This window comes from Canis aureus, chromosome 29 (genome assembly GCF_053574225.1).
Source record: "Canis aureus isolate CA01 chromosome 29, VMU_Caureus_v.1.0, whole genome shotgun sequence".
Taxonomy (NCBI): Eukaryota; Metazoa; Chordata; class Mammalia; order Carnivora; family Canidae; genus Canis; species Canis aureus.
The window spans coordinates 20488535-20504775 of NC_135639.1; the positions used below are offsets into that span (position 1 = coordinate 20488535).

Sequence of the window (16241 nt, forward strand, 5' to 3'; positions counted from 1 at the left end):
ATAGATTACATTTGAAATGTATGAAATATTATTTTCTTTCATCCTGATGGCTTAACACTACTCATTTTTAATGGTTATAGTTGCTGGATTAAGTGCCCTGAGTCTTTCCATCTATCTGGAGCTATGAGAACTCTAATCCAGGCAGACTACACGGGGTTAATTTGCAAATTATTTCCAAGAAGGCAGGGAAAGAGTATGTTGGAGAGAAATTGACGTGTATAGATCAGAATGAAATAGAATTGATTTTTAAAAAAAATTTAGTTAATTTATTCATGAGAGACACATGTAGAGAGAGAGAAAGGCAGAGACATAGGCAGAGGGAGAAATAGACTCCCTGCAAGGAGCCTGATGTGGGACTTGATCCCAGGACCCCAGGATCACACCCCCAGCCGAAGGCAGATGCTCGACTGCTAAGCCACCCAGATATCCCAAAATAGAATTGATTTATGTGACTTGAGAAACTCATGCTAACCTCCCCTCAAAAAGAAAAGTTTGTAGATGGGGTTGAAGAAGTTAGTTATCAAGTCCTTTTCTTTGGTACTAACCTTTGACTAGCATGATCTCATCTTGTTCTTTGTTTAAGAAAGGTGTTAATTTCTTTTCTTGGAGGTTTATTATATATATACACACACACACGCACACACCCTTAGAACCGGCTCTCTCACACAGCCTGGCTGTATAGATTTGAGGCTGAGCCCTTTTTCTTTGCCTCTGTCTCTCTTTTTAAAGACTTTATTTGACAGAGAGACAGAGACAGAGAAAGACAGAGACACAGAGAGAGCACAAGCAGGGGAAGCATCAGGGAGGGGGAGAAGCAGGCTTCCCGCTGAGCAGGAAGCCCAATATGGGGCTCAATCCCAGGACCCCGGGATCATGACCTGAGCTGAGGGCAGTTGCTTAACGGACTGAGCCACCCAGGGGCCCTGTTTGCCTCCTGAAAGCAAAGATTTGTAGAGGCCATGGCAGTAGTATTAGCATCACCTGGGAACTTACTTAAAGGTTAGTACTCAGTGCCATCTAGATCTACTAAATCAAGAACTCAGGAGTTAGGTCCAACAATTTGTGTTTTACACATTTAATATTCAATTAACACATTTAATTGTGATGCACACTGAAGTTTGTGACCCTATGACTTTGAATTGTCATATGTTTTATATCTTTCACTTATGACTTTGATGACAAACTTCTTTGCTTCTCTATTTTCTTTGGGACATGTTAGCAGACTCAGCTTGTTGAGATACATTGCTCCCTCAGGGAACAATGAGCCATTATAATCCATAAACAGAGCACTAGTAATAGCAACCGACAAGCCTTTAATTCACAGGAAACTCCCTCCCAATTTTTGTGCTTCCCATCTCTCCTAACACATTGGTTCTCCCTCCTGCTTTTGCATGTAACTGTGTGATCTTGGCTCAGTTGCTTAAACTTTCAGAACATCAGTTCTTTAGAGTATTAAAAAGTGGGTTGTATTTTCCATGTTCAGATACATGTTGTGATAATTAGTGAGATTATCATTGCTTTTTTATTCTCTGAGCCTGAATTTTCTTCTGTCCTTCCAGTTATTTCTTTATTGTCCAGTACCAGAAATGGACACTTTAGATTTATGGAGTGTGATGATTAATTTTATGTGTCAACTTGACTGGCCATGGGGTGCTCAGACTCTTGGACAGACAGTATTCTAGTTGTGCCTGTAAGGATGTTTCTGGAGGAGATTCACACCTGAGTCAGTAGACTGGGTAAAGCACATTGTTCTCCCTAATTTGGATGGACCTCATCGAATCTGTTAAAGGCTGGGATAGAACAAAAAGCCTGAGTAAGAAGGAAATCGACCCGCTTGACTGCCTTTGAACTGGGACATCTGCCTTTTCTTGCCTTCTGATGTGAACTGAAGCATTTGACCCTTCCTGGGTCTCAAGTCTGCCAGCCTTCAAAGTGGAGATACACTATTGGCTCTCCTGCTGTTCAGGCCTTTGGGCTCAAACAAGAAGTATACCATTGGTTCTCCTAGCTTTCCATCATGCTGACTTTCCCTGCAGGTATTGGGACTTGGAAGTCTTCATAATGTCTTTCTGTAAATCAATATGTACATTCAATTCATCTGTTTCTCTGGAGAACACTGACTAGTACATAAATTAACCTTCCCACAAGGAGCCACTTTAATTTGCACACTTGACTAAGGTCAGATTTTGGGAGGGTGAGCGTGGAGTAAGGCCTAAAATTAAGGCTAAATAATTTGTAATACCTTGAAATATAGAACTGAGAGGGTCTTGAATGGCCCAACTGCAGGTTACCTCCCTACTTTGATCCTGCAAATATGGTCCCCCAGCCAAACAACTCCCTTGTCACATCTGACCTGAAGAGGATTTTCTAATTCCTTGACAGCCTGTAGAATTATACAGACAAACCAATAATATCCTCCTACAGAACCAGGAATCATCCCACCCTCTTGGTATTACAAAGTCAGCCTCCTGAACATACTCTGGTTGTTTACTCAGTTTCCCTATGTCCCTACCGGCAAATAGTGACCCCTTCCATGGTCTGTGACTATATGTGAAGAATAAATTGCTATCATTTATGTCTGTCCATTGTCACATGTTGTATATTTGGCCATCCCCAAAACTGCAGAGTGAAAATCACTTCTTCACCAATGGGGTCTACAGGAGGTAATTAAAATTGGGGATAGGTGGGTGTAGATGTCAGTGGAAAAAAAGGAATGGGCAATACTGATTGATCAACACGTAATGGAAAGTATTAATTAATCCATTGGGAATATTGTTCATTATACTATTTCTCGAAGATATATATTATGCTATTATTCATTATACTATTCACTATACTATTTCAAAAATACTATTTATTATACTGGATCCAGCCTACTAGATTTCCCTTAGATTCCTAAACCTCATCCAGGTCCATTGACTCATTTTTGGAAGTAGGGCCTGGGATGTTGCCATTTTTATTTTAATAGTCTTGCAAGTTGCTATTCCTGGTTGAGAATGTGTCCAGATTTAGAGTAGATTTGAAAAGATGATAATAAGCAAAAGACTTAACAATTACTTGTAATGAGATTTTAGTTTGGAAACAGAACAATCTTCCCTCCCTGTTCTATGTACCTGCCTTCCCCACCTCAGTGCCATAGCCCTATAGCCACATGGGGTGGAATGAATAGACCAGCTCTGGCTCTCCTCTGCCTGGCTCAGTGGTACAATACAGCCTTGGTTCAGGAGCAAGTGTGCTTTCAACCATTTCAGATCCTTCTTAGCAAGCAGATGAAAAATAACTTATGGATAAACATTTGAAATAGGGCAACAACAAGCATTTTAAATTCAGCTATAGGCCTCCAACCCTCAAATCCAAGGGCAGTTAGTTTCTTACTAACAAGTAGCCAACCCTGTATATAGTGCCTGGAACAGCTCCAACTCCACAGAGCCATTGTGAAATAAAATCATTCCTTTGGCTAATAATATAAGCTCCTTATTAGTTCCAAGCCACTAATAATGATTGAAGTACTTGTTTATTTTTCCCACTTTTCTATTTATTTTAACACAATTCTCTTTCACTGTAAGGGTTCCATTGACCATGCTACATTTTACTCTTTTGCTTTTGCACCAGATAAGAAACAGTCAAGCAAATGGGCCCATAAATGTGTTCTGAACCCTTCAGTATATATTCATACATCTAATAATTTATGATATTCTATATCTTCATTAGAAACTGTTAGCACATCAAAATGGTGTTTGTTGAACTTGATAAGGTGATAAATTATACTTGTGTTACTCTTTCTTGCTCATGGTTATGGGATATAGTAATGAAGATGGATAAATATCTGCATAATTAAATGCTGAGTTTTCACAAATACAATGGATTAATTTTCTGGCTCTTCTGTCTACTGCATCAGAGAGAATGATTAAGGTTAAAGGCAACTGAAATTTAGCTGTTCAGAATGACTGGAGGTCTTTTCCAAATTTGATTCTACTACAACGTTGTAATTCTGATGAAATATCTGTAAGGACAGTTTGTCTAATACCTTTCCTCTCCCATGGAAACTCACTGCCCTGAACTCACCATTTCTGATCTGTGCATTTTCAACTGTTTAATCATATTTATGCCAGAAAAATAGCTGATAACTATACGCTTTCTGAGCCTGTTTTCTCATCTGTGGAATGAACATCTCAGTGTGACTGTGAGGACCATTCACAACACCCTGAATCTCATACTCAGGTGATTGTGTTTGCTTTCTTGAATTGCTGGTTGCTCCAGGCTCTTCTTCATCCCAGCTTACTTATTCTACTAAAGCCACCTCAGCTCTCAATGACCACTTCTTCTTTTCTAATTTTCCCATGTAAATCTATTCTTCTAAAAGACCAGAATTGTTCCTTTACTGCATGTCTTAAATGTCATGCATTTTCAGAGTGTTTTGTTCCTTTAAAAAAAAAAAAAAGTCCTGCATGAGAACGTAGGCATATTTTACATTTTACTACGTAGTACTGGATTGCACTCCTTTATGACATTCCCAATAATGTTCTCACCAGAGTTTATGAGCTAATCTGTTTCACATTGTTTTCATTAATGTTTAGATTCTTTTTTCCCCCCAATTTAATGTCAATCACTTTTAAAACACCACTACCTATGGGAAAGCAATGTTTTCTAGGGTTGTTAGTAGTTTGAGCCTGGTCAAGTAGGTTATGCACAGCAGTGGAGGGCCAGTTGGTGAGTGGAGAATGAAGACAAAATAATTTTCTGCACAGTGGTCAGATCATAAGAGGGGGAATGATATCAAAAGCAAACTTGTCCTCAGGGAAGGTAGAAAGGAAGGGTTTGGCACAATGGTTTGTTCTTGTTGGCAGCAATGATGACTTTGCCCTGTTTTAGGATGGAGCAGCCCATCTTGGAGCTTGTCAGGTCAGTTCGTTATGTTGGGGGCCCACAGTGAGCCCCACAGGGTGGTAGGCACTGCAGGAAAGATAAAAGAAGCAAAGATAATCTCCTTTTGTCAAGTCTGTAGCTAACTAGAGCAAACACAAAGAGAATTTGGATAAACTTGGGAACTTTTTTTTTTAAAGATTTTATTTATTTATTCATGAGAGACACAGGGCAAGAGGCAGAGACATGGGCAGAGGGAGAAGCAGGCTCCCTGTAGGGAGCCTGATGTGGGACTTGATCCCGAGACCCGGGATCCCGCCCTGAGCTGAAGGCAGACACTCAACCGCTGAGCCACCCAGGCATCCCAACGTGGGAACTTTTGTTTGTGTTCTATTAATTAGTTACTCTCACTTTAAAATTTTTATTTAAAATGAAGACTATGATCAAATCTTGCAAAATGGGATATCTGGCATAATGGGGCTTGAATTCTTCTGATGATCACCTGGAACTGGAAAGCTCTCTGGGGTGTGGACTCTGCAGTTTTCCACCATTGCCACCAGACCCCATTGTACGTATACTCAGCCCGCCTCATTCTTATTCACTGTCTGTAAGGACATGAGGTTTCAGGATATAGGCTTAGATGGTTGAGTCAGAATGCCCACACAAAGTCAGTGATAACAAGAAGGAAAAAAATAAAACTGACCCAGACTCATTGACTTGTAGATCTTTCAAATCAAAATCATATTAAAGAGACTTTTAAAAGCCTGACATTTAATATGGGATCATATTACATATAACCTTCTGAATCTTGGTTTCTTCATTTAACCATAAGCAGTAACAACATGTGATGCTCTTTCAATCTTTTTTTCTTCTGTAAAGTGTTTCTTTTTATTGTTGTTATTTTGGGTACAGGATCCCATCTTTTCTACCCCTAAAGTTTTCACCCCTTCTATCTTTTTCCCATCTATTTCCTGCAACTGGGGCCTTGGGAAATTAGTAAGGACTCAGATTCAGACTGCCAGATTCAAATCCTAGTGCTGCTGTTTAGTAGTTGAATGACCTTGCCTAAATTATGCAGTTGGAGTTTCCTCATTTAGGAGAAGAAGATAACCTTTTGCCTACCACATGAGGCTGTGGTGGAATCAGATGGCTTAATTCATGTAACACATTTTGAACAGTGCATGATATATATTAGCTATTATTTTTATTCAATTACTAAAGAATTATTAAATAAGATCTATTATCTTGGAACTACAATAGCAAGTTAATCATTTCTGCTATTTTATTTTATTTATTTGAAAAAGAGAGGGGAGGGAGAGTAAGAGAGAGTGAGAGAGAGAACCTGAGTGGGGAGACGCAGAGGGAGAGGGAGAAGCAGACTCCCTGCTCAATGTGGGGTTCCATCCCAGGACTCTGTGATCATGACCTAGCCAAAAACAGCCACTTAGCTGACTGAGACACCCAGGCACCCTTATTTCTGTTATTTTATAAGGGTACAAATTATTTTGGAGATGTTAAATAAAAGTGTTAAATAACCATTACTCATCCTATGTAGTAGCAGATACATTGCTTATCTCATTTCATCCTTAGAACATTGAGTCATGTTATTACCTTTCAGTATATTTATTGAGCACCTACTTTGTCCAGATGTCCCTTAAAGCCCTAGAAATTCATTAGTAAAGCCATCAGATAAAGAGCTGTCTTCTCACAAAGCTTACATTTCACTAGAGAAAAACAAGAGGATTTTTATATTTATTAATAAATAAAATATATAGCAGATTAGGAGCTATGAAAAAATAATAAGGCAGATGTGGTGGATGACAGGTGTGATTTTTCTCATTTCGGTAGAGAAACTGGTACAAAGAAAGTTATTAATTATAGTCATTTTTTTAAAAGGCATCTGCCTAGCTCCTAATGATCTCTCTTGTTTTCTGGAACATCTAAGGACGGACAGAACAGCAGCATTAGCTGTGACTCTGTGTTTCTTTGTATAGTCTGCCTTTCATAGTTGGCCGCTATGGATGGGAATAGAAGTGGATGTTGGTTCTCAAATAGGCTAGTAATATTGTTTCTCTTGGGGACTTTGTAATTTGAGTCAAAACATTCAGCGACTGTAAGTTGGCAGTGGTTATGGACAGGTGCTTGTCTGAGCTGTTAGAATGAATGCAAATGATTATGCTCATGCATATTAGCTAAAGTGAAAAGTTATTACTGTAAGAATATGTGAACAGAGGAGATACACATCTACTGCAGCCTGAGTGTCATGCAAATCCGGGAACTGGATTTGCCATGTCCCAAGGTATTGAACTTCTGGGTGTGTGAGCTTCCCGTGCTAAATATACCAAAGCTCGCCTTAGCATATCAATTCAAGACTATCCTTAGGTAGGTGAGCATATGGGCATATATTCTACATAAACTCCACTGAGCCCATCAATAAAAACTGAGATGCCTTGATGCCACAGACTCCAGTTGGTAAAATAATCTGTTATCTTTTCCTATTTGCTTACACTGTTTGCTGTTACTTGTGAACAAAAGAACCTAATTAAAATAATATATATATGTATGCACGTATATACATACATATTACCTGAATAGACACATATTGCCAATTCCATAGGTATGTACATATATTCACACATGTCCTTCATATGTACAGATAGATATGTATGTATACACACAAAAGTATTAAGTAGCTATGGGCTACTTGAACTCATATCTGTATGTGTTCTGTAAATACTTCTTTTGAAGAATGAAACATATAAACCCTTGTTTTAAAGAATAAAATGCCATTTATCTCATTAACTTCTTAGAAGTTAATCCAAGAACATCTCAAAAATCTTGTTTCCTTAGTGTTAAAAAGTCATCTTAAGAATTTAGGAGCACTTTCTTCTCTTCTCCACTCCTTAATTACCAATGCCCACAGTTTAAAAGACTTCCTTGAGTGTCCCTGGGTTCTATTTTTCCAGAGGGTTTTTTAGCAAGATCAAATTCCAACAGCAGCCCAGGAAGAGGAATGAGCTGGTGTCTCCCTGTCACCTCACACAGAATGGAACTGACCTTCACACTCAGTTGGTTTCCTGGTTGTGCAGAGATTCTATGAGAATGACTGATAATACCAGCTTCTCTCATTGCAAAAGTTCATCTTCCTCTGTGAATTAAAGCCAAGGACCCCAGCTCACTAGTAAACATCTGGCGTTTCTTGATAGCACTGCCAGGCACTCATTTTGATTCTTCATTCTGCTTTGTAATCTTCTGTGTAGTCACCTCCCTGAAGTTGTTTATCTTGAGAGTACATGCTGGAAGTCTACGCTAAATAGACAGATTTGTCAAAAGCTACTAAGTAATTCATTGCCTTCTTGTGCTTGAATGGCTTTTACTGATGGCTTTACCTGCTGATGGTTTAAGTATGTCATTCATTACATTTGGGAAAAATGCATATTAATGTGCTTAGTGGGTAGCTTGGGAAGAAATGTATCTGTATTTTACAAGGAGCTAATGGACATGCATTACAAATCTGAGTATTTCATTTGGAGGGATGACTACGATGATGCTGGTTGGGTTGCATCTCTCTTATGAGTGCTTCCTAGGGAAGTGATCGGTTTTAATGCATCCATTCCTGTGCCCTGCTCAATTAGTTGCTCTGTGAATTGTTGATCTTCCATCTTAATTTGCAAAAGTGCTACACACTTACAGTGATGCTGGGGAAGCCAAATCAAAGTAGTGCAGTGAAGTGAATATTGAACTGAGGCCCTAAGAGCTGTGTGACCTTCGATAAGCAACTGAGTCTAAGACTTAGTATTCTCTCTCTTTTTTTAAAAAAGATTTTTATTTATTTATTCATGAGAGACTCAGAAAGAGAGAGGCAGAGACACAGGCAGAGGGAGAAGCAGGCTCCATGCAGGGAATCTGATGTGGGACTGGATCCCAGTACTCCAGGACCATGCTCTGAGCTGAAGGCAGATGCATTTAACTGTTGAGCCACCCAGGTGTCCCTCATTGATAAATAAAATACCTATTCTTGTCTTCCTCCAGGTTGTAGTGATTTTTAAAAGAGGTGATATATATGAAAACAGAGCTTTATTTAAAAGATTAAGTAAATTGGGGCACCTGTGTGGCTCAGTGGTTGAGCGTCTACCTTTGGCTCGGGTCATGATCCCAGGGTCCTGGGATCAAGTCCCACATTGGGCTCCCTGCAGGGAGCCTGCTTTTCCCTCTGCCTGTGTCTCTGCCTATGTCTCTGTGTTTTACATGAATAAATAAATAAAATCTTTAAAAAATTAAGTAAATTATTAGACATTTTGTTTGATTATAATTATTTGGTAAATAAAAATAATATATCTATGAATTTATGGCTTCAAGTATTTTTTTAAAAATATATTTTTAGGACAAATTTTCAGGAAAAAGATTTCTTTTAATTTTTAATTTTATTTATTTATTCACAAGAGATAAAAAGATAGAGGCAGGGACACAGGCAGAGGAAGAAGCAGGCTCCACGCAGAGAGCCCCACGTGGGACCTGATCCCGGGTCTCCAGGATCACGCCCCAAACCACTGCGCCACCAGGGCTGCTCAGGAAAAAGATTTCTACATTAAGGATTGTAAACACTAAACAGAACTTGTTAAGTTCACAAAGAATGTCTTCATAAGTTTTAGAGTTTAACATTCAAAATCAAAATTGGTGAACAAAAAAAAAAACAACAAAAAAACAAAAAAACAAAACAAAAAAAAAACAAAAAAATTGGTGAACAAAGATATTATTTCTTTCATTTTATAGATAGAAAAGCTGAGCCTAAAATAATTCAAAGGCTATTTAAGCCTGAGTAGAAAGTAAGAAGCAGAGTCAGCCTAAAAACTATCTGTTGGCCTCAGGATTTTCCCATTAATCAAGGGGAAATAAGGAGATTATTTGTTTGTTTTTATTTTTTATTTTATTTTATTTTAATTTCAATTAATTAACATATAATGTATAATTGGCTTCTGAGGTAGAGGTCAGTGATTCCTCAGTCTTTTACCCATTGCTCATTACATCATTGTCCTCTTTAATGTCCATCACCCACCTTCTTAATGCCCCTCCCCTTTAGTGAACCTCCGTTTGTTTCCTATGATGAAGAGTCTCTTATGATTTTTCTCCCTCTCTGATTTTGTCTTGTTTTATTTTTTCCTCTTTTCCCTGATAATCCTCTATTTTGTTTCTTAAATTTCCCATATGAGTGAGATCATATGATAATTGTCTTTCTCTGATTGATTTAGTTTGCATAGCACAATATCCTCCAGTTCCATCCACATTGTTGCAAATGGCACGATTTCCTTTTTTTTTTTTTTTTTTTGATGGCTGAGTAGTAGTCCATCATATATATACAACACATCCTCTTTGTCCATCAATGGGTGAAAGTATTATAGGAACTTTGATAAAGATTGCATTGAATTTATAGATGACTTTAGGTGGAATAGACAATATTAATCCTTCCAGCCTATGAATACTTCTGTGAGGGAGCTGGGACTAAGAATGAGTTCTCATTCGGGATGTGCAGGTGGAGTGTTTCCCTCTGAAACCTGGAACCCTCAGGACTGCTATGAGATGTGGTTGTGAGGAAGCTGGAGCCTTGAACAGTTCCCTTTCGGGGTCTCTGGGAACACAGACAGGATTGCCTTCTTCAGGGCCCCTGTGCCAGCAGGAGTCGTTCATGGATTATGACTGGGACAGGCTGAAGCCCAGTTAAGGAGTCCTTTCAGAATTTATAGTTTGTTGGACTTACCTTCAAAAGCTCCTGGACTATGACTGAGGAGGAATGGATCTGGTTCATAAGCCATAGCTGGGACAGAGCTCCACAGTTGGAACAGAGGTCTGTATGCCTATTTTCCAGCACACAGGTAGGCATGACTCCTCCTGAGTCCCTTGACATATAGTGCTGGTGACCCAAAGCCAAAAAGGGCTGTAGCTGCATCCTCAAAGATAAGGATATGGAGCTGTTTGCCTTTATGCAGCTGGGATCACAGTTCACAGGTCATCCATTGGTGTGTGAACCTGCCTTCTTAAAATGGCTCTCCATGGTCTTAGACTCCAATGCGGTTTCACCATCTCCTACCTGAATCCAAGTGCTCTAAGTCATTTTTGTTCAAGGATGGATGCTAAATTATGGTTGTTGAGAGGGGGTTACATAAAAGGGATGTCTTATTGTCCATCTTGCTGATGTTGCTCTAAAACCACCATTGTGCCTTGATTGAAATGAAGTAGTACATATAGCTAGAAAAGGCTATGGAATGAAAGGGGATAGATTTTAGGGTGTGGATTTTATATTTGCTTTACTTTTCCATCCTAGGGATGATGAGGTTCAGTGTTGGATCTTGTTGTATTTCTTGGATCAGTTATAACTCTGAGTGGGTGAGGTTGGTCGGGGCTGGCCAGGGGTTGGTTTGTTGAAACTTGAAGCTATCCTCTTGCTGTGTTCCTTCAATAATCTGTGGCTCTGTGGTGTGAATTGATGGTAAAAAAAGAAATCCTTATTTTTATGAATGATTCCGATGTCTGAAGGGCATGAATAATTTTCCCAAGGTATCTAAATGAGTCTTCAGCTAGCTGGCTGTACTCAGTCCTTTAGGGTAACCAGTATCACATGATGAATGAACTGAGGACCTTGGCTTATGACTCAGGAAACAATGGAGATGGATGTTCAGCCTGTTTTAGCAGGGGGTTGTCATGTGACCTCATCATATTTGGCAATGAACAATCATGATTTTCTTTATGCAAATCTCTTTCTTCCCTCCCTTAATGATAATGGGCTTCTTAATATCTTTGTTCTTCTCACGTGTTACCTATTACAGTGCCAGTTATTCAGAGTAGAATCTTTTAAAAATAAATCTTCTCTGCTCTGTTCCAGATGGCTTCTATAATTGCTTTATTGCTTTTGCAGATGTTATAGAGAAATTTAGAAAATAAGCCAACAATGGATTGCAGCAGCTAGTGAAAGTGGCCTTCTCTTGTTGATTATTCTGTTTGGAAACAAATATAATCTGTGTATCAGCTGATGCATTGTGTTTCATAAGCTCAGCATTTATGAGGTTTTCAGAACTGCAAATTTATCATTTGGTATGAGAGGGTTGCTTCTTGGAAGACTACGTCCCCATAAATAAATGTAGTAGGATTAAGCTATGTCCCCTTGAACTGACTTCTGGAAAAGTTGTGTAATTATAATCTCTTATATTTCAAAATCTTATTTTATAGTTTTAACAGTATTTTGGCAATAATCTTGAAAAGAACATCAGACAGGTTTAATTATTGCTATTGCTATTATTCCCATATTCCTGAGGGACAACTGAGGTCCAAACAGGATATGACTACTCAAGGTAATAAACTCCACTGCCTATTCAGTGTAGAAATCTTTCCTACAGCATCCTTGGCTGATTGCAGGCCAGTATCTGATGGAATGTTTCTAGTGATAAAGTACTTTTTTTTTTCATTTGGGGATAACTTTGACTTATTAGAATGAATTAAAATTGTTCTTTTATGACTTTAACTTTGTCTTAGGATAGCCATCTGCATTTTATGGAGGAGGTATGCTTGTGGGTATCGAAGCACTGTTGGATTATGTTAATTTAAAGTTCACTGTAGCTCAACATTTCTTACTAAAAACACTTCTTATACTAGAAACTGATCATCTTGTTTATGCAAGTATTTTCCTTAATTTCTCTTGACCCTCTAGTATGTCTTCATATAATTTATACTCTCATATTGACCAGTTTTGTTAGTCTGTATCCTTAATATTTTTCAAAGTGACAGTCAACAGATCTTCTGAAAGTATTTGCTATTAGTGGAGAAATGTTTGACTGTTATGATGGAGAGAGTATAGAATATATTTAGAGCAGTCATTTGGGAGATGGCTACAGACCTTCTTGTTTTAGAATGATTTTGATAGGTCATTTATGTGATAAAGGTAGAAACTAAAATTGTTTCATAGATGTGGAAGAAATGTAAAGAGAATGATTAAAAATGGTGTCTTACTTCCAAACAAAAATACAAAGTGGATTATATTTTTTTTTCAAAGTGGATTATATTGAACAGAAATGAAATGCATGCAGTTGAGGGGAAAGATAAAGGTTTGTAACTAGAAATAAATAAATTTGTGTTAGTAAATTTAGGGAAGAAGTTATATAAACTATATAGTGATCATATAAGAAATTGACAATATAAGAAAATGACAAAATAAGAAGACTTCATTCTTTTTTTTAAGATTTTATTTATTTAATCATGAAAGACACAGAGAGAGAGAGAGAGAGAGAGGCACAGGCAGAGGGAGAAGCAGGCTCCATGCAGGGAGCCCGACGTGGGACTCGACGTGGGACTCGATCCCGGGTCACCAGGATCAGCCCTGGGCCGAAGGTGGCTCTAAACCGCTGAGCCACTGGCACTGCCCAGAAGACTTCATTCTTCACCCTTATTTGTACCATAAGAATGGAACAAAACAGAGCTCAGTTGGAACCCAACCAAATCATCTGAAGACCCGATTTATGGTAAATTATAAAAATATCTCACTCTTACTCTCACTGACCCTCACATGCAAATACCCAAAGCTGTTGCAAACATCAGAAACATTACCTGAGCTAGTACAAGTCTTAGTCTAGTTAATTCTACATTAGGAGAAATCTAGACAGAAATTTGAAAGAAGTGGTTCTTTGAAAAGAACCAACAAATTGACAAACCTTTACCAGGACAGACCAAAAAAGATAGAATATAAAAAATATCAAAATCAGTAATGAAAGGGAGATGTCATTACCAATCCTATGAAAATTAAAAGGTCTAAAAGGAAATTTTATAAACACACTTCTACCAAAAATTAGACAAATGAAATGGACAAAGATAAGCAGACACAAATTATGAAAATAAAAAGAGCTGAGTTGACTTACAAGTTAAAAAAGGAACCAGTAATTAGAAATCTTTCTACAAAGCAAAGCCTGGACCTATAGGACTTCATTGATTGAACTCTTATAGAAAAAAATAATAGGAATGCTTTGTAAAGCATTTTACTATGTCAGTAAAAAAAAAGAAAACATGTTCACATTTATTCTATGTAGCCAATATTTTCTGATACTAAAGCCTAATAAAAATATTATAGGAATCAAAAATTATGGAATGATAATCCTTTTGAACATAGGTGCAAAAATCGTAAGCCAAGTAAGTATTAGCAAATCAAGTCCAGTAAAATACAAAAAGACTAATTTACTGTGATTAAGTGGAATTTATATAAAAAATGCAGGGTTAGTTTAACATTTAAATGTCAATTTAGGGTGGCTCAACAGTTGAGCATCTGCCTTTGACTCAGGGTGTGATCCCAGTCTGGGAATTGAGTCCGGCATCGGAGTCACTGTGAGGAGCCTGCTTCTCCCTCTGCCTATATCTCTGCCTCTCTCTCTCTCTCTGTGTCTCTCATGAATAAATAAAATCTTTTAAAAAAATGTCAATTTATACAATACACTACATTAATAGAGTGAATGACAAAAATCACAATTAGCTCAGTAGATGTAGAATAGACATAAAACAAAAATAAAAACAGGGGTACCTGAGTGGCTCAGTCTGTTAAGCATCTGCCTTTTGGCTCAGGTCATGATGCTGAGTTCCTGCCATTGAGCCAGGAGTTGGGCTCCCTGCTCAGCCAAGAATCTGTTTCTTCTTCTCCCTCTGCCCCTCTGCCCCCATGTACACACACGTGTTCTCCCTCTCTCTCTCTCAAATAAGTAAATACAATCTTTTAAACAATAAAAACAGATTAAAGATGAAAAATCTCAATAAACTATGTATAAAAGAAAGTTCCTCAAAAGGATCAAGGGTATATATTACAAATTTATAGCTAATATCATACTTAATGATATTAGACTGAATATTTTCTTGCTAAAAATGAGAATAAGGCACTCTTGCTATATCTGTTCAACATTTTATTGAAACATTTAGCCAGAACAATAAGGCAAATAAATGAAAATTAGATAGATATATCCAGTTAGCAATGAAAATAAATAAAACTGTCTTTATTTGCAGATGACCTGATCCTTTATGTAGAAAATTCTACTCAGTCTATCAAAATAAAACCCCTCAAACTTTACTATTATAATAAAGGAGCTCAATAAATTTTCAGTATACAAGAATGGCATGCACTATTAATCATATTTCTACATATTAACAATGAACAACTTAAAATGAAATTAAAATAGCAAATGAAAGGTAAGACAAATACACTAAATACTGCAAAATTTTGCATAGAGAAATTCAGGAACACATAAATAAATGAGAGACATTTCATGTTCATATATTAGAAGATTGTCAAGAAGAACATTCTTCTTCATATATATCTGTAGAATATCAGAATTTAGGCCTCAATTCTTCATCTAGAGATTTTCTCCTATACCATTTTGCTACTTGTGACAAAGGTTAAATATTTAGGCCAAAGAGATTAGGAAAGTAGAAACCATTTTTAAGCTTACTGTAGATTTTAATGTCAAAACAAACTAAATTTCATAGCATAAGATTTCATAAATAAATAGCATTTGTAAGCTAGTGAAATATCAACCCAATAAAAATAATAATAACATTTTATTTATTGATCTAGAAAGATGCTCATGGGTCATTGTGGCTTGACAAATGCAGATAGAAAAAGTAACATATATAATACAACATATGTATTTCTAAGTATGGAGAAATGTCTAGGGAAATTCAAATTAATAGTAATTATCACGGAGTGGTGAGATTAAGTATGATGTTTAATATGTTTCTTTGAATTCTGGAGGGATGGTTTGAATTCCTTAAGATGAGAAGATGAGTATATATTATTGTAAAAAAAAGAATAGGTAATGTGCCTTAAAAGATATACATTCTTATTCTATGTCTTCTTTGTACAAATTATTTTTTATAGAATACTCCATCTGGTCTTTTTCTCTTTCCCTCCATATGTAGTTTTTGGCAATCCTGGCCTGGGATTCTTTGCCCTCATTTGTTAGTTCTGCATCTTGTCTTGGTTTTTAAGTAAATGGAACCCTAGAGTTTTCTTATCTATTACTACAGTTAATGAACATAAGGTTAGAGGACATTGTCTTAATTTTGTAGCACACCAGTTATACAACAGGGAATCAAATTTGGCAGTTTCCTCTCTCTTCAGATAAATTCAAATTTTATATTCTTGACTGAGCTGCTCTCTGCTTTAATGACACTGATTGCCTGTTTAAATGTATGAATGGCTGGGGAGTCATCATGCTTCTCAAGAAATAACCACAATTGACAGGCTACTCATCAAGGTAAATGAGGTCTTAATGTGAATGTTAATTTCCATTGTGTACATGTTTAGGAGTAAAATGTCAACATTAGTAATCTTTAAATATATACATATATATATATAT

General features: G+C 37.2%; 1 protein-coding gene across 6 annotated transcripts in view; it reads left to right on the forward strand.

Moving 5' to 3' along the window:
* Positions 1-16241, forward strand: part of LOC144301131 (uncharacterized) — a 71570-nt gene that overhangs the window by 42352 nt on the left and 12977 nt on the right. For 2 of the 6 annotated variants that reach the window (XR_013367857.1, XM_077877694.1), the window contains one exon: positions 1560-3808. The exons of the other annotated variants lie outside the window; for them this stretch is intronic. Coding sequence is in view for 1 of the 2 variants with exons in the window: in XM_077877694.1 (XP_077733820.1) it covers positions 1560-1599 (40 nt within the window). In the remaining variant the exon portion in view is untranslated. Of the gene's footprint in view, positions 1-1559; positions 3809-16241 lie in introns of those variants that run through there. 6 annotated transcript variants of the gene reach the window in all.